Source organism: Pseudophryne corroboree, unplaced genomic scaffold, assembly GCF_028390025.1.
Source record: "Pseudophryne corroboree isolate aPseCor3 unplaced genomic scaffold, aPseCor3.hap2 scaffold_2452, whole genome shotgun sequence".
NCBI lineage: Eukaryota > Metazoa > Chordata > Amphibia > Anura > Myobatrachidae > Pseudophryne > Pseudophryne corroboree.
In genome coordinates, this window is record NW_026969108.1 from 14267 (window position 1) to 35995 (window position 21729).

At 44.7% G+C, this 21729-nt stretch overlaps 1 protein-coding gene across 1 annotated transcript; it reads left to right on the top strand.

Annotated features, from left to right (window-relative positions):
• Positions 1 to 3103: 3103 nt before the first annotated feature.
• Positions 3104 to 19889, top strand: LOC135011461 (uncharacterized). The gene is made up of 9 exons (XM_063952463.1): positions 3104 to 3573; positions 3673 to 3756; positions 3867 to 3938; positions 4106 to 4411; positions 4501 to 4622; positions 10915 to 11463; positions 18453 to 18538; positions 19661 to 19714; positions 19796 to 19889. Exons 1-9 carry the CDS (start codon positions 3114 to 3116, stop codon positions 19887 to 19889), a joined length of 1827 nt encoding a protein of 608 aa, XP_063808533.1. The 5' UTR covers positions 3104 to 3113.
• Positions 19890 to 21729: the final 1840 nt, after the last annotated feature.

Below are 21729 nucleotides of genomic sequence, written 5' to 3' on the forward strand. Positions count from 1 at the left end.
CCCCCGCTATTCCCCACGATACCCTTCCAAAGTTAGACGCCGCCTCCATCCCCCCTAGTCACCCCGCTGCCCGTCTACATTTACACGCCTAGCTAGACACCCCATGTTTCACCGTGGCACTACAAGTAACACAACGCCTCCCTCCAACTGTCCCCCGAACACCAGCTTTCACCAGCCATGTACCCCAAGACGCACACCGCTCTCTCTAGCCATCTACCCCTCTCCCACCATAAGCTCCCCCACAGCCGTGTACTGCCCCTATACGCCCCAGCACACCGGAACGTCACCCCGTTCTCGTGCTGAGGTGCAGCCAGCATTCCTCATTGCACTATATGTGCCAAAATTACACCAACACTCCAGCTACATAATCCCCGTCGATAAGTACTGCAAGCTCCATAATGGCAGAGTTTGCTTAAATTAACCGTTCACGGACAACGTTCCAAGATACATTCCGGTTACTGTTTTTTTTTTTTTAAATTTGATTTAAATAATGCTATCACTGATGACACCAATCAAAACATAACATGTCCGTTCGCGCTGAAATCCAACCAATAAAATATACTCCTACATAAGACAAATCAACAGTTCAGTATAACCTGACGTATAGTGGTGCCACTAAATTAGCCAATAATACTACATGATTCCTATTTGAAGGAGGAGCGATGTTCCCGCACTTTTACACAGAATATAAACTCTGTCCCTCCCTTGCATAGGCGCCATTTGCTTGAGACTGCTAACTGGCTGTATACGGTCTGTTAGTGTCTTGTGATTGGCTTCTAGCGATTCTGATTTACATATCAGAGCTTTTCTGGAGAAGTGACCGTGACAAGAATTCTTCATACGAAGAGGAGAAGACCAATCCAGTTTTTTTTTCTCATCTTAATAGGTAAGCGCTGAGCTAAATGTACTCTGTCTTTCTATTACACTATCATGCTAAATAAACTGTCCCATGTTTCTTATTATCTCTTCCAACTGCTATCCCTGCCACTGCTGATTGGCATTATTTGTATATCTGTTACTGCAGTGTGTGAGATGTCGGTATCTGGCACTGCTTTCTGGCATAATGTGTGTATTTTTCACCGTTTGTTTGCCAAATGTGTATATCTGTCACTGCTTGGGTTCATTATTTGTGTATATGTCACAGCTGTTTGGCATAATTTATGTATTTGGCACTGCTGGGTGGCATAATTTATGTATTTGGCACTGCTGGGTGGCATAATTTTGGTATCTGGCCCTGCTGGATGGCATAATTTCTGTATTTGGCACTGCTGGGTGGCATAATTTGGGTATCTGGCACTGCTGGGTGGCATAATTTGGGTATCTGGCACTGCTGGGTGGCATAATTTCTGTATTTGGCACTGCTGGGTGGCATAATTTCTGTATTTGGCACTGCTGGGTGCCATAATTTCTATATTTGGCACTGCTGGGTGGCATATTTTGGGTATCTGGCACTGCTGGGTGGCATAATTTCTGTATTTGGCACTGCTGGGTGGCATAATTTATGTATTTGGCACTGCTGGGTGGCATAATTTGGGTATCTGCCACTGCTGGGTGGCATAATTTGGGTATCTGGCACTGCTGGGTGGCATAATTTCTGTATTTGGCACTGCTGGGTGGCATAATTTCTGTATTTGGCACTGCTGGGTGCCATAATTTCTATATTTGGCACTGCTGGGTGGCATATTTTGGGTATCTGGCACTGCTGGGTGGCATAATTTCTGTATTTGGCACTGCTGGGTGGCATAATTTCTGTATTTGGCACTGCTGGGTTGCATAGTTTATGTATTTGGCACTGCTGGGTGGCATAATTTCTGTATTTGGCACTGCTGGATGGCATAATTTCTATATTTGGCACTGCTGGGTGGCATAATTTGGGTATCTGGCACTGCTGGGTGGCATAATTTATGTATTTGGCACTGCTGGGTGGCATATTTTGGGTATCTGGCACTGCTGGGTGGCATAATTTCTATATTTGGCACTGCTGGGTTGCATAGTTTATGTATTTGGCACTGCTGGGTGGCATAATTTCTGTATTTGGCACTGCTGGATGGCATAATTTGGGTATCTGGCACTGCTGGGTGGCATAATTTGGGTATCTGGCACTGCTGGGTGGCATAATTTCTGTATTTGGCACTGCTGGGTTGCATAGTTTATGTATTTGGCACTGCTGGGTGGCATAATTTCTGTATTTGGCACTGCTTGATGGCATAATTTGGGTATCTGGCACTGCTGGGTGGCATAATTTGGGTATCTGGCACTGCTGGGTGGCATAATTTGGGTATCTGGCACTGCTGGGTGGCATAATTTCTGTATTTGGCACTGCCGGATGGCATCATTTGGGTATCTGGCACTGCTGGGTGGCATAATTTGGGTATCTGGCACTGCTGGGTGGCATAATTTCTGTATTTGGCACTGCTGGGTTGCATAGTTTATGTATTTGGCACTGCTGGGTGGCATAATTTCTGTATTTGGCACTGCTGGGTGGCATATTTTGGGTATCTGGCACTGCTGGGTGGCATAATTTCTATATTTGGCACTGCTGGGTTGCATAGTTTATGTATTTGGCACTGCTGGGTGGCATAATTTCTGTATTTGGCACTGCTGGATGGCATAATTTGGGTATCTGGCACTGCTGGGTGGCATAATTTGGGTATCTGGCACTGCTGGGTGGCATAATTTCTGTATTTGGCACTGCTGGGTGGCATAATTTGAGTATCTGGCACTGCTGGGTGGCATAATTTCTGTATTTGGCACTGCTGGGTGGCATAATTTGAGTATCTGGCACTGCTGGGTGGCATAATTTCTGTATTTGGCACTGCTGGGTGGCATAATTTCTATATTTGGCACTGCTGGGTGGCATAATTTGGGTATCTGGCACTGCTGGGTGGCATAATTTATGTATTTGGCACTGCTGGGTGGCCTAATTTGAGTATCTGGCACTGCTGGGTGGCATAATTTCTGTATTTGGCACTGCTGGGGTTCATTACTTGTGTATATTTGTAACAGCTGGTTGGCAAAATTTGGGTATGTTGCACTGCTAGTATACTAATTATTATTATTATTATTATTATTAATATTAGTATGATTTTTTTTTTTAAGTTTTTTTTTCAGAGATGTCCGAGGAAGAAGCAAGGAGGCTTTCTCTATCCGCACAGGAAGAAGAATCCTCGGAAAGACAGCAACAAACATCACCAACCGACCATGGCAGAGTTTCGCATGAAGAAGCGGACTCGGGAGAAGAATCCAGCAGCAGGGCACCCAACTTCACAGATGAAGAAACGGACACCCTAATCAATCAAGTTGTTCATCACTCCTTTCAACTTTTCGGATCGCCGGCAAGAAATGTTCATCACCGATTCAAGGGAACGACGTGGAATGAAATCTCTGAATCAGTTTCTTTGGGAGGTGGGTTCAAGCGAAGCAACGAAAGTTGCAAGAAAAGGTTACGCGACTGTAGAAGATCCGTCAATCTCAAGATCCAAAAAGGGCAAAAATTACACAAGGATTGGGAAAAGAAGATGGAGAACTACTTCGTACTTGTGCAGGAAGAAATGGCAGGAACCAGTGCAGAAGGTATTATTTTTAAAAATTCTATAAAAGTAATTTTTTAATATTCTTTTTAAAAAACTAATTATTTCAACAAAAATTTAAATTTCGTATTTCTTTCAAAAGGAGCCACAAAATATTCTACGCCAACAAAACATAGCACGCCACAAACGGAAACAACGCCAAAGAAGAAAACAAAATCGCAGAAAGGTTAGGGACATATCGTATTTTCATATATATATATATATATATATTCAAAAAATATTTTGTATGGAAACAAAACTAATAACTACAGTATGTTCTTTATATAAATATTACAGATTCCACAGTTAAGGCAAAGAGAAGAGTTTCTTTTGGATATCCGACAACTGGAGGAGGTGCTGAGGATACCGGTAAGGCATAGTTTTTGTACATGAAATTATAAATTTTGGTACATGTATATCTATCAATGGGTATATACCTCTAGCTTGCACTGTTTGCGTATCTTTAGCTGTCTGTATTTCTGGCACTGCATATTTTTGGGTTATAATTATTGTATATATCTATATTGACATTTTAGAAACCCAGATACAGCATACAATATTGCCGATTGATTCAACACTGCAAGCAGCGACACTTCAAGCAGAATCAGCCCAGATGCACCCACCCACGGTGCAGGAAGAAACATCATCCCAACAGCCACTTCCAGAAGAAAATTCATCACAGGGGCACCCACAGACACTGCCAGAAGAGTCCTTTTCACAGAGCTACCCTGCAATTGGAGACCATAATCTTGTTGAAAGAACAGAGCAAATTCCGGACATGGAAACTTCAGGCAGTGTACCAGAAGTCCTTGAATCAAAAACACCGGAAACTACGCCAGGAGGTAGCAATTTTATATTTATTTACAATTTAGGAGTGTTTAATTGTGTTCAACTGTAATTTGTTAAACTAAATTATTTACTTGTATTACAGAGTCATCACTCAATCTAATACTGGAAGCTTTAAAGAACATGGACCAATGTAGAGCTGAAGAAAGCCAAAGGATTAATAATCGTTTGGACAACATTGTTATGCACACCAGTGCCTGCAGGAAAGTACTGGTGTCAGAACTGTTATGCACTCCAGTGTCTGCAGGAATGTACTGGTGTTTGAACTGTTATGCAAAACAAATGGACTCACAGACAAACTGGGGAATATGACATAACGTACACAGAAGGTGATAGGGTAACAAAATACACACAAAGTGAACAGAGAAGCCCAGAGGCTAAGGAACTGGGTATCTCCCTTGTATTAGAACTGCTCAGATGGAAATAGCAAGATGTTGTGTTTTAATACGTAGAGAACCCGAAATGCTGTTGCTAAGGGCAACAGCAAAACCCTAAAGGGTTACCAACGGGTGTGGCAGTAAACTCCTTGGTCAGAGATGGAATGATAGACACAAGGAGAGACTCCACAATCCTGATTCTCACTTGCAGTGCACAGGTTTTAGCTTACTGCCACTAAACTGACCCCTGACACCTAGCACAGTGAGACAGGATTAGACAGGCAAGTCTTAGAATACAGCCGCAAACTTGCTAAGTTCACAGAGTAGTAACAGAACCACAGCAAGCTAAACGACTGACTCCAGTCTTACTGCTAGGTCTGGATTGGCAGAGTGTAATACCAAATCCCCAGGCCTATTTGCAGTAAGCAACAAACAAATACAAAGCTACACAGTACTGGCTAACTTTCATGAACTGACTAACCAACAAAGATTCAGCAGCATCTGCTTACCCTGAAAAGAGGCCTTATAAAGCAGGTGCTGTCCACGCCCCACTCAGACCTCACAGACTGTGAGCACAAAAACCAGCACCGGATCCCCTGCCGTGCACAGAGCCTATAACCACTGCACAGCAAAAGACCCGAACCGGAGTATCAGCTGCGCTCAGGTTACTCCACTAGCACTTGTCTCCCGGTTGCCATGACGACGTGGCAGCACAGGGCAGGAGACCCTAACAGTACCCCCCCTCTGACGAGGGGTCAAAGAACCCCTACCACCGGGTTTATCGGGGAACTGCGAGAAGAAAGAGCGTATCAGTCTGGGGGCATGAAGATCACAACTGCGCACCCACGACCGCTCCTCCGGGCCATACCCCTTCCAGTGCACCAAAAATGACAGCCGACCCCGAACCACCTTGGAGTCAAGAATCCTTTCAACAACAAACTCCCTCTGGCCACGTATCAGAAGAGGGGAAGGTCTTCCACTGGAAGAAGGATTACTAATCGCCCGTTTTAAAAGGGAACAATGAAATGTTTTATTGATACCCAAAGAACGGGGCAGATCTAACTGAAATGCCACCGGATTGATAACCCTGGTGATCTTATAAGGGCCGATGAACCAGGGGCCTAACTTATGAGATGGCTGTCTCAACTTCAAATTCTTGGTTGACAACCAGACGAAGTCTCCTAATTTGAAGCTGCAGGGTCTTTTCCGCTTATCAAAAACCCTTTTGGTCACTAATGACACAGACACAAGGGCTTTCTTCACTTTCCGCCAAATACCTCTAAGGACCGAAACCACAGAGGAACCACCAGGCGTGGAGTCCAGGGGGTCAAAAGAATTGGCCTTAGGATGATGCCCATACACACAAAGGAAGGGAGAGATCCCTGTAGCAGAGTGAGCCGCGTTGTTATAGGCAAACTCCGCCATGGACAGATGAGCAACCCAGTCAGTCTGACACTTGGAGACATAACACCTGAGGAACTGCTCCAAGGACTGGTTCACCCTTTCAGTCTGCCCATTAGACTGCGGATGGTAGCCTGACGACAAGCTGACAGAAATCTGGAGATCGGAACAAAATGCCCTCCAGAATTTGGCCACAAACTGGGATCCGCGGTCAGAGACCACATCAAGTGGCAACCCGTGGAGACGCACAACATGCAGCATAAATAATTCAGACAGGCGTCTGGCTGATGGCAGCCCAACCAGTGGAACGAAGTGCGCCATCTTCGAAAACCTGTCAACGACAACCCAGATGGCTGTCATCCCCGAGGATTTGGGCAAGTCCACCACAAAATCCATTGAAATGTGGGTCCATGGCTTAGATGGGATAGAGAGTGGATGTAATGGGCCAACAGGAACCCCTCTAGGAGTCTTATTTCGGGCACAGATGTCACATGCCCGAACCCACTGATCCACATCCTTAGCCACCGAGGGCCACCACACCGCCCTAGATAGCAACTCCCGAGTTCTGGCAATACCCGGGTGACCTGCCGACTTCTTGGCATGGAATTCCAGGAACACTCGCTGTCTTAACCTAGGAGGCACAAACAAAAGACCTACCGGAAGGTCTGGAGGAGCCTGCTCCTGTGCTCTAAGGACTAATGATAAGAGGTCCTCGGTAATGCCCACTTTAATACATGATGGGGAAACAATGGGCAACGGCTCCTCGGTGGTCTCCTGGATTGGAGCAAAACTCCGCGAGAGCGCATCAGCCTTGATGTTTTTTGACCCAGGGCGATATGTTATCAAAAAATTAAAGCGAGCAAAAAACAAAGCCCATCGTGCCTGCCTGGCATTGAGACGCTTCGCTGACTCTAAATATGCCAGATTCTTATGGTCAGTGAGAATTGAGACCACAAACTTAGCCCCCTCAAGCCAGTGTCTCCACTCCTCGAGTGCATCCTTAATAGCCAACAATTCCCGGTTACCCACGTCATAATTCATCTCGGCAGGCGAAAATTTACGGGAAAAGTAAGCACAGGGATGAAGGCGATTATCAGACACTCCCATCTGAGAAAGCACTGCCCCAATACCCATCTCAGAGGCATCCACCTCCACCACAAAAGGACGCTCTGGATCTGGGTGTCGCAGCACCTTGGCCGAAACAAATGCCCTTTTGAGACGGGCAAAAGCCGCTTTAGCCTCACAAGACCAGTGAGCAACATCCGCCCCTTTCTTAGTGAGTGCCACCAAGGGCGCCACTATAGACGAAAATCCAGCGATAAATCGTCTATAAAAATTCGCAAAGCCCAGGAAACGCTGAAGCGCCTTCAAACTAGTGGGCTGCACCCAATCCAGGACTGCCTGTACCTTGGAACCCTCCATTTGGAAACCTTCTGGGGAGATAATATATCCTAGAAATGCGATTTGCTGAACTTCAAATTCGCACTTCTCCAGCTTCGCCCCAAGCCGGTGGTCTCTGAGTTTCTGGAGGACTAAGCGTACATGCTTCCGATGTTCCTCCAGGGAATGGGAGAAGATTAGGATGTCATCTAAGTATACAACTAAGAATCTATCCAAATATTCCCTGAGCACATCATTCATGAAATCCTGGAAGACTGCCGGGGCATTACAGAGCCCAAAAGGCATCACCAAATATTCATAATGCCCTGAGTGGGTATTAAAGGCAGTCTTCCATTCATCCCCCTCTCTTATTCGGATTAGATTGTACGCACCGCGTAGGTCAATCTTAGAAAAAATGGTGGCAGTACGAAGCTGGTCAAACAAGACCGAAATGAGAGGCAGTGGGTATGAGTTTTTAATCGTGATACGGTTCAATTCCCTGAAGTCGATGCAGGGTCGCAACGAACCATCCTTTTTACCCACGAAGAAGAACCCCGACCCAACTGGAGACTGTGAAGGTCTGATAAATCCCTTAGCCAAGTTCTCCTGAATGTACTCTGCCATAGCCTGAGTCTCAGGACGTGACAGGGAGTACAACCTGCTCTTGGGAAGCTTAGCATTTGGCAACAAATCAATGGCACAGTCATAGGGGCGATGGGGAGGTAGTACCTCTGCAACTTTTTTGGAGAACACGTCCGCAAAATCTGCATAACACCCTGGCAATCCTGGCAAACTTAGCTGCGAGAGCCTGACTGGAAGGCTCAAGCAACTCCTGAAACAATCAGTACCCCAACTAAGAATCTCCCCAGAGACCCAGTCAAATTGAGGATTGTGGGCCCTTAACCAGGGTAACCCCAACACCAATGGGGCAAAAGTACAGACAGTCACATAAAAGGACAATTTTTCAGAGTGTGTGGCTCCAATAAACAAAGAAATCTGGCTAGTGCAAGAGGTAATTTTACCTTGGGATAATGGTTCCCCGTTTAACCCACAAATCTCAATTTCCGATGCCAAGGGTACTAAGGGAACAGAGTGTTTCAGGGCGAATTGGCGGTCCATAAAAACCCCGTCGGCCCCACTGTCCACAAAGGCCTCAGTCTTGACAGTTTGACCGAGGATCTTCAAGGTCACCGGAATGATAAAAGTCTTCTTGGGAAATTCTGACTTCTGGCCTGACAGGATATTTCCCATCACCCTCAGGCCCTGAAGTTTTCCGGCTTTTCTGGGCATGATACTACCACATGACCTTTATTCCCACAGTACAAACACAAGCCCTGCTGTCTCCTCCGCGTCTTCTCACGCGAGGAGAGGCGGGTAGCCCCAATCTGCATAGGCTCCTCAGAAAATTCCTCAGAGTCTGAGGTTCCCTTGGGAAGGAAGGAAATCTCAGTCTCCCTTTCAAGCCTACGCTCTCTCAGCCGTCTATCCACCCGGATGGATAACTGCATGAGCTGATCCAAGCTATCAGGCAAGGGATATTGTACCAGTTGGTCCTTTATCTGGTTAGAAAGACCTCTTCGGTATTGGTGTCTCAGGGCTGGGTCATTCCACTGGGTATCATGGGCCAACCTCCGAAACTCCGTACAGTAAACCTCAACTGGCCTTCGCCCTTGCTTAAGGATCGAAATCTGAGCCTCGGCTGAGGCCGTCTTGTCAGGGTCATCATACAACATGCCCAGTGCCGTAAAAAAAGCATCAACACTTTTAAGCGACGGACAGTCAGGCTGCAACCCATATGCCCAGACCTGTGGGTCTCCTTGTAGCAAGGAAATCACTATGCCCACCCGCTGAATCTCCGACCCAGAAGACTGAGGCCTAAGCCGGAAGTATAGCTTGCAGCTCTCCTTGAAACAAAAGAACTGCGAGCGATCTCCAGAAAAACGATCCGGGAGATTTACTTTCGGCTCCTTAACCCCTGCAGGTGCTGCTGCTGCGGGAGCTCCGCCAGCAGCCTGGGAGGTGTGCATTTTAATGGACAAATCATTAAATTGTCGAGTCAGGACCTGCACCTGATCGACCACCTGTTGCAACGTATTTTGAGGGGTATGCTCCATATTCCCACAAAATTTCAACAGGAGTATTAGGCTGCTGAATATGTTATGCACACCAGTGCCTGCAGGAAAGTACTGGTGTCAGAACTGTTATGCACTCCAGTGTCTGCAGGAATGTACTGGTGTTTGAACTGTTATGCAAAACAAATGGACTCACAGACAAACTGGGGAATATGACATAACGTACACAGAAGGTGATAGGGTAACAAAATACACACAAAGTGAACAGAGAAGCCCAGAGGCTAAGGAACTGGGTATCTCCCTTGTATTAGAACTGCTCAGATGGAAATAGCAAGATGTTGTGTTTTAATACGTAGAGAACCCGAAATGCTGTTGCTAAGGGCAACAGCAAAACCCTAAAGGGTTACCAACGGGTGTGGCAGTAAACTCCTTGGTCAGAGATGGAATGATAGACACAAGGAGAGACTCCACAATCCTGATTCTCACTTGCAGTGCACAGGTTTTAGCTTACTGCCACTAAACTGACCCCTGACACCTAGCACAGTGAGACAGGATTAGACAGGCAAGTCTTAGAATACAGCCGCAAACTTGCTAAGTTCACAGAGTAGTAACAGAACCCCAGCAAGCTAAACGACTGACTCCAGTCTTACTGCTAGGTCTGGATTGGCAGAGTGTAATACCAAATCCCCAGGCCTATTTGCAGTAAGCAACAAACAAATACAAAGCTACACAGTACTGGCTAACTTTCATGAACTGACTAACCAACAAAGATTCAGCAGCATCTGCTTACCCTGAAAAGAGGCCTTATAAAGCAGGTGCTGTCCACGCCCCACTCAGACCTCACAGACTGTGAGCACAAAAACCAGCACCGGATCCCCTGCCGTGCACAGAGCCTATAACCACTGCACAGCAAAAGACCCGAACCGGAGTATCAGCTGCGCTCAGGTTACTCCACTAGCACTTGTCTCCCGGTTGCCATGACGACGTGGCAGCACAGGGCAGGAGACCCTAACAAACATGGAACAGAACATCGACCATATCAAGACAGCTGTTGTTCAACAAAATGACGCAATGATATCGCTGGCCCGATACTACGATCAACTTGTGTCAGCACATATGTCGGTGGTTGGACATTGCAAGAGCATGCAGCAGAAGATTGAACAGATCAGCACCCAACAAAATGAACAGCGGGATGGAGAATCGCATCAGGAACAACTCTGTCGACAACACAATGATTCTCTGGAACATATTTCATTGCAATGCCAACAGATTGGAACAGGCCTTCAAAGCATGCTACTGTGGCAACAACAGTGCAACCTAAACACAAGCATGATTTCAACAAGCCTGCAGCTGATGACAGACGAAGGAAGAAGATTGCACAGCGCACAACCACAGCAGGCAGAACGAAGTTCGGAAGACACAACACCATCAAACAGAACATCAATTGATCAAGAAATGTATGCTCAAGAAGAGAGAGGAGATCTGGCTTACCAAAGAGCATTGTCAGTTTTGAGACTGCAGCGTCAAAGGTCAGAAGAATTGGAGCAGTCCATAATACAGCAAGAGATGTGGAACAGAGCACAGCAGGAGATGTTGGAACAAGCACAGACGGTTATGTGGAACAGAGCACAGGAGGAGCATGCCCGAGCCCAGGAGGAACATGCCCGAGCCCAGGAGGAACATGCCCGAGCCCAGGAGGAGCATGCCCGAGCCCAGGATGAGCATGCCACAGCACCGGAGGAGCATGCCACAGCACCGGAGGAGCATGCCACAGCCCCGGAGGAGCCGTCAGGAGCCCAGGAGGAGCCGTCCACAACAGCAAACTAGCCGGACACAGGGACCAGTCCGCTAATCAAGCAGAGAGGCTGGCATAGAGCTTGGCGGAGGACTTGCCAAGGGTAAGTCATCTAGCTTTTTCCTCTTTCTTTTCCCCAACAAGTTAGGTATTTGTCCGTAGCGGTGTGCTAAGTTAGGGAAAGGAGATCAGCAATGGTGTCAGGGACAGTTAGTGACAAGCAAAGGTATTTTTTTTTATAAACTGACTGTGTCTTTTTTTCTTTACAGCATACCGACAACTGGCAAGACCTAATCGGAGAAGGGTCCAGTCCGCTAATCAAGCACAGAGGCTGGCATAGAGCTTGGCGGAGGACTTGCCAAGGGTAAGTCATCTAGCTTTTTCCTCTTTCTTTTCCCCAACAAGTTAGATATTTGTCCATAGCGGTGTGCTAAGTTAGGGAAAGGAGATCAGCAATGGTGTCAGGGACAGTTAGTGACAAGCAAAGGTAGTTTTTTTTATAAACTGACTGTGTCTTTTTTTCTTTACAGCATACCGACAACTGGCAAGACCTAATCGGAGAAGGGTCCAGTCCGCTAATCAAGCACAGAGGCTGGCATAGAGCTTGGCGGAGGACTTGCCAAGGGTAAGTCATCTAGCTTTGTCCTCTTTCTTTTCCCCAACAAGTTAGGTATTTGTCCGTAGCGGTGTGCTAAGTTAGGGAAAGGAGATCAGCAATGGTGTCAGGGACAGTTAGTGACAAGCAAAGGTAGTTTTTTTTATAAACTGACTGTCTTTTTTTCTTTACAGCATACCGACAACTGGCAAGACCTAATCGGAGAAGGGTCCAGTCCGCTAATCAAGCACAGAGGCTGGCATAGGACTTGCCAAGGGTAAGTCATCTAGCTTTTTCCTCTTTCTTTTCCCCATCAAGTTAGGTATTTGTCCGTAGCGGTGTGCTAAGTTAGGGAAAGGAGATCAGCAATGGTGTCAGGGACAGTTAGTGACAAGCAAAGGTAGTTTTTTTTATAAACTGACTGTCTTTTTTTCTTTACAGCATACCGACAACTGGCAAGACCTAATCGGAGAAGGGTCCAGTCCGCTAATCAAGCACAGAGGCTGGCATAGAGCTTGGCGGAGGACTTGCCAAGGGTAAGTCATCTAGCTTTTTCCTCTTTCTTTTCCCCATCAAGTTAGGTATTTGTCCGTAGCGGTGTGCTAAGTTAGGGAAAGGAGATCAGCAATGGTGTCAGGGACAGTTAGTGACAAGCAAAAGTAGTTTTTTTTATAAACTGACTGTGTCTTTTTTTCTTTACAGCATACCGACAACTGGCAAGACCTAATCGGAGAAGGGTCCAGTCCGCTAATCAAGCACAGAGGCTGGCATAGAGCTTGGCGGAGGACTTGCCAAGGGTAAGTCATCTAGCTTTGTCCTCTTTCTTTTCCCCAACAAGTTAGGTATTTGTCTGTAGCGGTGTGCTAAGTTAGGGAAAGGAGATCAGCAATGGTGTCAGGGACAGTTAGTGACAAGCAAAGGTAGTTTTTTTTATAAACTGACTGTCTTTTTTTCTTTACAGCATACCGACAACTGGCAAGACCTAATCGGAGAAGGGTCCAGTCCGCTAATCAAGCACAGAGGCTGGCATAGAGCTTGGCGGAGGACTTGCCAAGGGTAAGTCATCTAGCTTTTTCCTCTTTCTTTTCCCCATCAAGTTAGGTATTTGTCCGTAGCGGTGTGCTAAGTTAGGGAAAGGAGATCAGCAATGGTGTCAGGGACAGTTAGTGACAAGCAAAGGTAGTTTTTTTTATAAACTGACTGTCTTTTTTTCTTTACAGCATACCGACAACTGGCAAGACCTAATCGGAGAAGGGTCCAGTCCGCTAATCAAGCACAGAGGCTGGCATAGAGCTTGGCGGAGGACTTGCCAAGGGTAAGTCATCTAGCTTTGTCCTCTTTCTTTTCCCCAACAAGTTAGGTATTTGTCCGTAGCGGTGTGCTAAGTTAGGGAAAGGAGATCAGCAATGGTGTCAGGGACAGTTAGTGACAAGCAAAGGTAGTTTTTTTTATAAACTGACTGTGTCTTTTTTTCTTTACAGCATACCGACAACTGGCAAGACCTAATCGGAGAAGGGTCCAGTCCGCTAATCAAGCACAGAGGCTGGCATAGAGCTTGGCGGAGGACTTGCCAAGGGTAAGTCATCTAGCTTTGTCCTCTTTCTTTTCCCCATCAAGTTAGGTATTTGTCCGTAGCGGTGTGCTAAGTTAGGGAAAGGAGATCAGCAATGGTGTCAGGGACAGTTAGTGACAAGCAAAGGTAGTTTTTTTTATAAACTGACTGTGTCTTTTTTTCTTTACAGCATACCGACAACTGGCAAGACCTAATCGGAGAAGGGTCCAGTCCGCTAATCAAGCACAGAGGCTGGCATAGAGCTTGGCGGAGGACTTGCCAAGGGTAAGTCATCTAGCTTTTTCCTCTTTCTTTTCCCCATCAAGTTAGGTATTTGTCCGTAGCGGTGTGCTAAGTTAGGGAAAGGAGATCAGCAATGGTGTCAGGGACAGTTAGTGACAAGCAAAGGTAGTTTTTTTTTATAAACTGACTGTCTTTTTTTCTTTACAGCATACCGACAACTGGCAAGACCTAATCGGAGAAGGGTCCAGTCCGCTAATCAAGCACAGAGGCTGGCATAGAGCTTGGCGGAGGACTTGCCAAGGGTAAGTCATCTAGCTTTGTCCTCTTTCTTTTCCCCAACAAGTTAGGTATTTGTCCGTAGCGGTGTGCTAAGTTAGGGAAAGGAGATCAGCAATGGTGTCAGGGACAGTTAGTGACAAGCAAAGGTAGTTTTTTTTATAAACTGACTGTCTTTTTTTCTTTACAGCATACCGACAACTGGCAAGACCTAATCGGAGAAGGGTCCAGTCCGCTAATCAAGCACAGAGGCTGGCATAGAGCTTGGCGGAGGACTTGCCAAGGGTAAGTCATCTAGCTTTGTCCTCTTTCTTTTCCCCATCAAGTTAGGTATTTGTCCGTAGCGGTGTGCTAAGTTAGGGAAAGGAGATCAGCAATGGTGTCAGGGACAGTTAGTGACAAGCAAAGGTAGTTTTTTTTATAAACTGACTGTGTCTTTTTTTCTTTACAGCATACCGACAACTGGCAAGACCTAATCGGAGAAGGGTCCAGTCCGCTAATCAAGCACAGAGGCTGGCATAGAGCTTGGCGGAGGACTTGCCAAGGGTAAGTCATCTAGCTTTTTCCTCTTTCTTTTCCCCAACAAGTTAGGTATTTGTCTGTAGCGGTGTGCTAAGTTAGGGAAAGGAGATCAGCAATGGTGTCAGGGACAGTTAGTGACAAGCAAAGGTAGTTTTTTTTATAAACTGACTGTCTTTTTTTCTTTACAGCATACCGACAACTGGCAAGACCTAATCGGAGAAGGGTCCAGTCCGCTAATCAAGCACAGAGGCTGGCATAGAGCTTGGCGGAGGACTTGCCAAGGGTAAGTCATCTAGCTTTTTCCTCTTTCTTTTCCCCATCAAGTTAGGTATTTGTCCGTAGCGGTGTGCTAAGTTAGGGAAAGGAGATCAGCAATGGTGTCAGGGACAGTTAGTGACAAGCAAAGGTAGTTTTTTTTATAAACTGACTGTCTTTTTTTCTTTACAGCATACCGACAACTGGCAAGACCTAATCGGAGAAGGGTCCAGTCCGCTAATCAAGCACAGAGGCTGGCATAGAGCTTGGCGGAGGACTTGCCAAGGGTAAGTCATCTAGCTTTGTCCTCTTTCTTTTCCCCAACAAGTTAGGTATTTGTCCGTAGCGGTGTGCTAAGTTAGGGAAAGGAGATCAGCAATGGTGTCAGGGACAGTTAGTGACAAGCAAAGGTAGTTTTTTTTATAAACTGACTGTGTCTTTTTTTCTTTACAGCATACCGACAACTGGCAAGACCTAATCGGAGAAGGGTCCAGTCCGCTAATCAAGCACAGAGGCTGGCATAGAGCTTGGCGGAGGACTTGCCAAGGGTAAGTCATCTAGCTTTGTCCTCTTTCTTTTCCCCAACAAGCTAGATATTTGTCCGTAGCGGTGTGCTAAGTTAGGGAAAGGAGATCAGCAATGGTGTCAGGGACAGTTAGTGACAAGCAAAGGTAGTTTTTTTTATAAACTGACTGTGTCTTTTTTTCTTTACAGCATACCGACAACTGGCAAGACCTAATCGGAGAAGGGTCCAGTCCGCTAATCAAGCACAGAGGCTGGCATAGAGCTTGACGGAGGACTTGCCAAGGGTAAGTCATCTAGCTTTTTCCTCTTTCTTTTCCCCAACAAGTTAGGTATTTGTCCGTAGCGGTGTGCTAAGTTAGGGAAAGGAGATCAGCAATGGTGTCAGGGACAGTTAGTGACAAGCAAAGGTAGTTTTTTTTATAAACTGACTGTGTCTTTTTTTCTTTACAGCATACCGACAACTGGCAAGACCTAATCGGAGAAGGGTCCAGTCCGCTAATCAAGCACAGAGGCTGGCATAGAGCTTGGCGGAGGACTTGCCAAGGGTAAGTCATCTAGCTTTTTCCTCTTTCTTTTCCCCATCAAGTTAGGTATTTGTCCGTAGCGGTGTGCTAAGTTAGGGAAAGGAGATCAGCAATGGTGTCAGGGACAGTTAGTGACAAGCAAAGGTAGTTTTTTTTATAAACTGACTGTGTCTTTTTTTCTTTACAGCATACCGACAACTGGCAAGACCTAATCGGAGAAGGGTCCAGTCCGCTAATCAAGCACAGAGGCTGGCATAGAGCTTGGCGGAGGACTTGCCAAGGGTAAGTCATCTAGCTTTGTCCTCTTTCTTTTCCCCAACAAGTTAGGTATTTGTCCGTAGCGGTGTGCTAAGTTAGGGAAAGGAGATCAGCAATGGTGTCAGGGACAGTTAGTGACAAGCAAAGGTAGTTTTTATAATATAAACTGACTGTCTTTTTTTCTTTACAGCATACCGACAACTGGCAAGACCTAATCGGAGAAGGGTCCAGTCCGCTAATCAAGCACAAAGGCTGGCATAGGACTTGCCAAGGGTAAGTCATCTAGCTTTTTCCTCTTTCTTTTCCCCATCAAGTTAGGTATTTGTCCGTAGCGGTGTGCTAAGTTAGGGAAAGGAGATCAGCAATGGTGTCAGGGACAGTTAGTGACAAGCAAAGGTAGTTTTTTTTATAAACTGACTGTGTCTTTTTTTCTTTACAGCATACCGACAACTGGCAAGACCTAATCGGAGAAGGGTCCAGTCCGCTAATCAAGCACAGAGGCTGGCATAGAGCTTGGCGGAGGACTTGCCAAGGGTAAGTCATCTAGCTTTTTCCTCTTTCTTTTCCCCAACAAGTTAGGTATTTGTCCGTAGCGGTGTGCTAAGTTAGGGAAAGGAGATCAGCAATGGTGTCAGGGACAGTTAGTGACAAGCAAAGGTAGTTTTTTTTATAAACTGACTGTGTCTTTTTTTCTTTACAGCATACCGACAACTGGCAAGACCTAATCGGAGAAGGGTCCAGTCCGCTAATCAAGCACAGAGGCTGGCATAGAGCTTGGCGGAGGACTTGCCAAGGGTAAGTCATCTAGCTTTGTCCTCTTTCTTTTCCCCAACAAGCTAGATATTTGTCCGTAGCGGTGTGCTAAGTTAGGGAAAGGAGATCAGCAATGGTGTCAGGGACAGTTAGTGACAAGCAAAGGTAGTTTTTTTTATAAACTGACTGTGTCTTTTTTTCTTTACAGCATACCGACAACTGGCAAGACCTAATCGGAGAAGGGTCCAGTCCGCTAATCAAGCACAGAGGCTGGCATAGAGCTTGGCGGAGGACTTGCCAAGGGTAAGTCATCTAGCTTTTTCCTCTTTCTTTTCCCCATCAAGTTAGGTATTTGTCCGTAGCGGTGTGCTAAGTTAGGGAAAGGAGATCAGCAATGGTGTCAGGGACAGTTAGTGACAAGCAAAGGTAGTTTTTTTTATAAACTGACTGTCTTTTTTTCTTTACAGCATACCGACAACTGGCAAGACCTAATCGGAGAAGGGTCCAGTCCGCTAATCAAGCACAGAGGCTGGCATAGAGCTTGGCGGAGGACTTGCCAAGGGTAAGTCATCTAGCTTTTTCCTCTTTCTTTTCCCCAACAAGTTAGGTATTTGTCCGTAGCGGTGTGCTAAGTTAGGGAAAGGAGATCAGCAATGGTGTCAGGGACAGTTAGTGACAAGCAAAGGTAGTTTTTTTTATAAACTGACTGTGTCTTTTTTTCTTTACAGCATACCGACAACTGGCAAGACCTAATCGGAGAAGGGTCCAGTCCGCTAATCAAGCACAGAGGCTGGCATAGAGCTTGGCGGAGGACTTGCCAAGGGTAAGTCATCTAGCTTTTTCCTCTTTCTTTTCCCCATCAAGTTAGGTATTTGTCCGTAGCGGTGTGCTAAATTAGGGAAAGGAGATCAGCAATGGTGTCAGGGACAGTTAGTGACAAGCAAAGGTAGTTTTTTTTATAAACTGACTGTGTCTTTTTTTCTTTACAGCATACCGACAACTGGCAAGACCTAATTGGAGAAGGGTCCAGTCCGCTAATCAAGCACAGAGGCTGGCATAGAGCTTGGCGGAGGACTTGCCAAGGGTAAGTCATCTAGCTTTGTCCTCTTTCTTTTCCCCAACAAGTTAGGTATTTGTCCGTAGCGGTGTGCTAAGTTAGGGAAAGGAGATCAGCAATGGTGTCAGGGACAGTTAGTGACAAGCAAAGGTAGTTTTTTTTATAAACTGACTGTCTTTTTTTCTTTACAGCATACCGACAACTGGCAAGACCTAATCGGAGAAGGGTCCAGTCCGCTAATCAAGCACAGAGGCTGGCATAGAGCTTGGCGGAGGACTTGCCAAGGGAAAGTCATCTAGCTTTGTCCTCTTTCTTTTCCCCATCAAGTTAGGTATTTGTCCGTAGCGGTGTGCTAAGTTAGGGAAAGGAGATCAGCAATGGTGTCAGGGACAGTTAGTGACAAGCAAAGGTAGTTTTTTTTATAAACTGACTGTGTCTTTTTTTCTTTACAGCATACCGACAACTGGCAAGACCTAATCGGAGAAGGGTCCAGTCCGAGAAGACAACAGAATAATGATGCAGGCATAGAGCTACCAAGGTATGCTGCATCGTATAAGTTTGATTTTTCTTAAGTCACAGAAGATAATGGATACACATTAGTTTTACGGGGTATGGACCAGTTCTATATTTGCCTTGTGCACTTTAGTAAATAGTGTATGGTGGATGCCTGTTGTATTCCCATACTAACAGACGCAATTTTATTTATTTGACCGTAGGAGCCGGGCACACTTGTGCAAGATTGTTAATTATCTGCTTTTGTTTTTCACATTTTTCATGCAGGACTGGTTGACACAAGCCTGCATGCTTAGTGGGACTTAGGGTTGTGTGGAACAGGCCAACCTCATATAGGCTTACTGGTACTGTTCCACGCTGATAGGTGACTGATCTCGCAAGCGCAATGTTATTTTGGCAGATTACACTAACAGGCATCACAGGGAAGCGCATCTCCTGAACTAAGTCTGGCTCCACAGCGGTACCAATCCTTCTTAGTAGGGGGGGGGGGGGGGAGCATTGTAGAATAGAAATAAAAATTTAATTAACTTGATTTAGCAACCCAGCTGATTTGTAATTTTTAAAAAGTTGGTGTTGCGGTATCCATGTTCTGTGGTTCCATGTTGGCTCTGTGATAAATTGTGTTTTTCAATTTTCATGTGTGTGCGTGTGTCCCTTCACATTACAATGTCATGTTCATGTGTTTGATGCACAGCAGAGTGTCTATATTCCTCGGGTTAATATAGTACATGTAACAAAACTATTAGACATTCTCAGGCGAGAGGGACTAATCAAAAAGATGCCATTAAAGGGATCATATCAAATATTTATATCAAATTTTAGCATACTGAGAAAGAGATGAAAAAGTTAACTCAGTCTATGGGTGACATGATGAATAGAGATTAAGTGACAATACCAGAGCCAGAGTCACAGACCCTTACCATTAGTCCAACAATGCGTACTGTGGCATATATGATGCAAGCTGACAATGATGATGAAGTGTCTTACGCAGAGTATGGTAATGTTTTTGGTGGGGGTCTGTATCTTTATTACAAGGGCTAAAATCTGTGATCTAAACAATAAGCGACATTATACAAATTACTGAAAAAATATGGAGGACATGGAGTCTTATTTCAATTTAATAAAAAAATCATGTTTACTATTACAGCATCAAAATGGTCAAATGCTGTATTTGCAGAAAACTAAGTTGTGAAAAGTTGAGGTATGAGGGGACATGGTTATACATTAATATGGCTGTATTGAAAACTAACTCTAAATTTACTATTTTAATCTCCTTTTGCAGAACGTCCATGATGGAAGAACCGAAGAATTTGGAACTAAAAGATCATTGCGGCACAGAAGCCTTCTACAGTCAAAACCAAAAACATCAACCCTAAAGTCATTGTTCCAGGCATCAAATAAAGAAGCTGAAAAATGGGGGCATAGCTAAACTAGGACTTCAAAAACTGTAATCCAATGCTCGCATGATCACCAGCATTGATTGTTGGAACTGTTTTAAAAAAAATTGAGAGTATTAACCACAAAAATCCATTATGTATGCAGCAGTGAGGCTATATGAACACGCTAGATGCTCATAGCATGCAGATGCACTCTGTTAGTGGCTCATTCGGAACCTGTATTCCTCAGGATTCAAAATAAAGTACTTTATCTTGCATCCTAGAGGAAACTGGGGTAAACATTAGTACCATGGACAATAGACAGGTCCACTAGGAGCCATGTGCTTTTTAGTAGTGTTGACTAGCTAATCCCTCTATGTCGCTCCTAGTAGACTGTTTAGAAAATCTGCCTGGAGGAGAAATTCACAAGTGTGAGAGCTCCTGAGGATTTTAGCAGATTTTTATTAGTTTAAGGTTAGTATTTGACCGGAGAATGGGTTGGACCAGTATGCCTGCTTCGTTGGACTTGACACAAGGAGCACATGATGGAGTTATTCACAAGAACAAACAACACCCCTAACAGAGCATGAAGATATGAAGAGTGGTGAGTACAGTTCCCGCGTAACAATTAGCTTGTAGACTATGTATATGGCGGCACAAGGATACCATCTACAGACTACCACAGACAATGGACTGCGGAAGCAGACTACAGGAGAAACGTGTACATCCTGCCCTTCACAGGTGAGTCCATGTTTTTGGTTGAAAGCGATAAGTGAGTAACTAAGGCAATGGTGGGTAAGTATACATATCTTCCTTCCACAGCTATACCGGCTACGAAATCGTATACTGCCCCTATATTGCATTCCTTTTGGATGAATAAATAATAAAAGAAAAACACTGCATCCTCTATTACCTTGAGAGGGGAGTATATGAAAAATGCTGCGACTGGTTTTCAGGAACAAAACTCAAAATCTGCTTACTCAAAGCCTTCAGACTCCCGGTGGACCCAACTGCCTGAGCAATAGGCAGGTGGGACCACGTTTTTAATTTTACGGATAACATATGGCCGACATCTGTCCTACATCCATGGGTAAAAGATCGTACTGCACAGGGGTAGAAGGACAGTTCTTTCAATGATTCTTACCTCACTTAGTTTTCAAAACAGGCTTACCACCTTCTAAAAATTAAAATTTGGATTCAAAATAAATCAATTCCAAAGCTGGTACTGAGCCCGTTCATTGTACCATTTCCACCTCAGATAAAAAACATGGGTTGATACCCATTTGTGGGAATGAAAAAATAATGTTTGGTAAGGGGATTTTGGAAAATATAAGACAATGACCACATACACACTATATAATTTACTGTTAATAAAGGGATAATATCTTAAGAAATAGAGTTAAACATTTCTAAGCATTGTTTGATTTTAGGTACTATCAAGAAACAACGTGTAAAGAATTAAGTTTCTCTTTACAGTTAATCTGAATAGAATAAAGATTTTTTTAATGTGACAGACTGCACTTGCTATATTTTTTGATATGTTAAATATTTGTATAACTTAATATTGTGTTATTCCCAAGTGGTTGTTGTTATAATTTCAATAAATTTTTGGTAAGTTTGTTTAACTTTCTGTTATGTCTTAATAAAAAATTGTTGTAGAACTTTAAATAAATTGTTTAAATGTTTGTATAACTTAATGTTATGTGTTATTACAAAGTGGTTGTAGTTTTATTTGTTGTACTTTAAATAAATTTTTTGGAATATTTCAATTTGTGTATCTAATATTGTCATATAATACACATTTAATTAACATGACTGACAATCTTAACACATCTTGAAT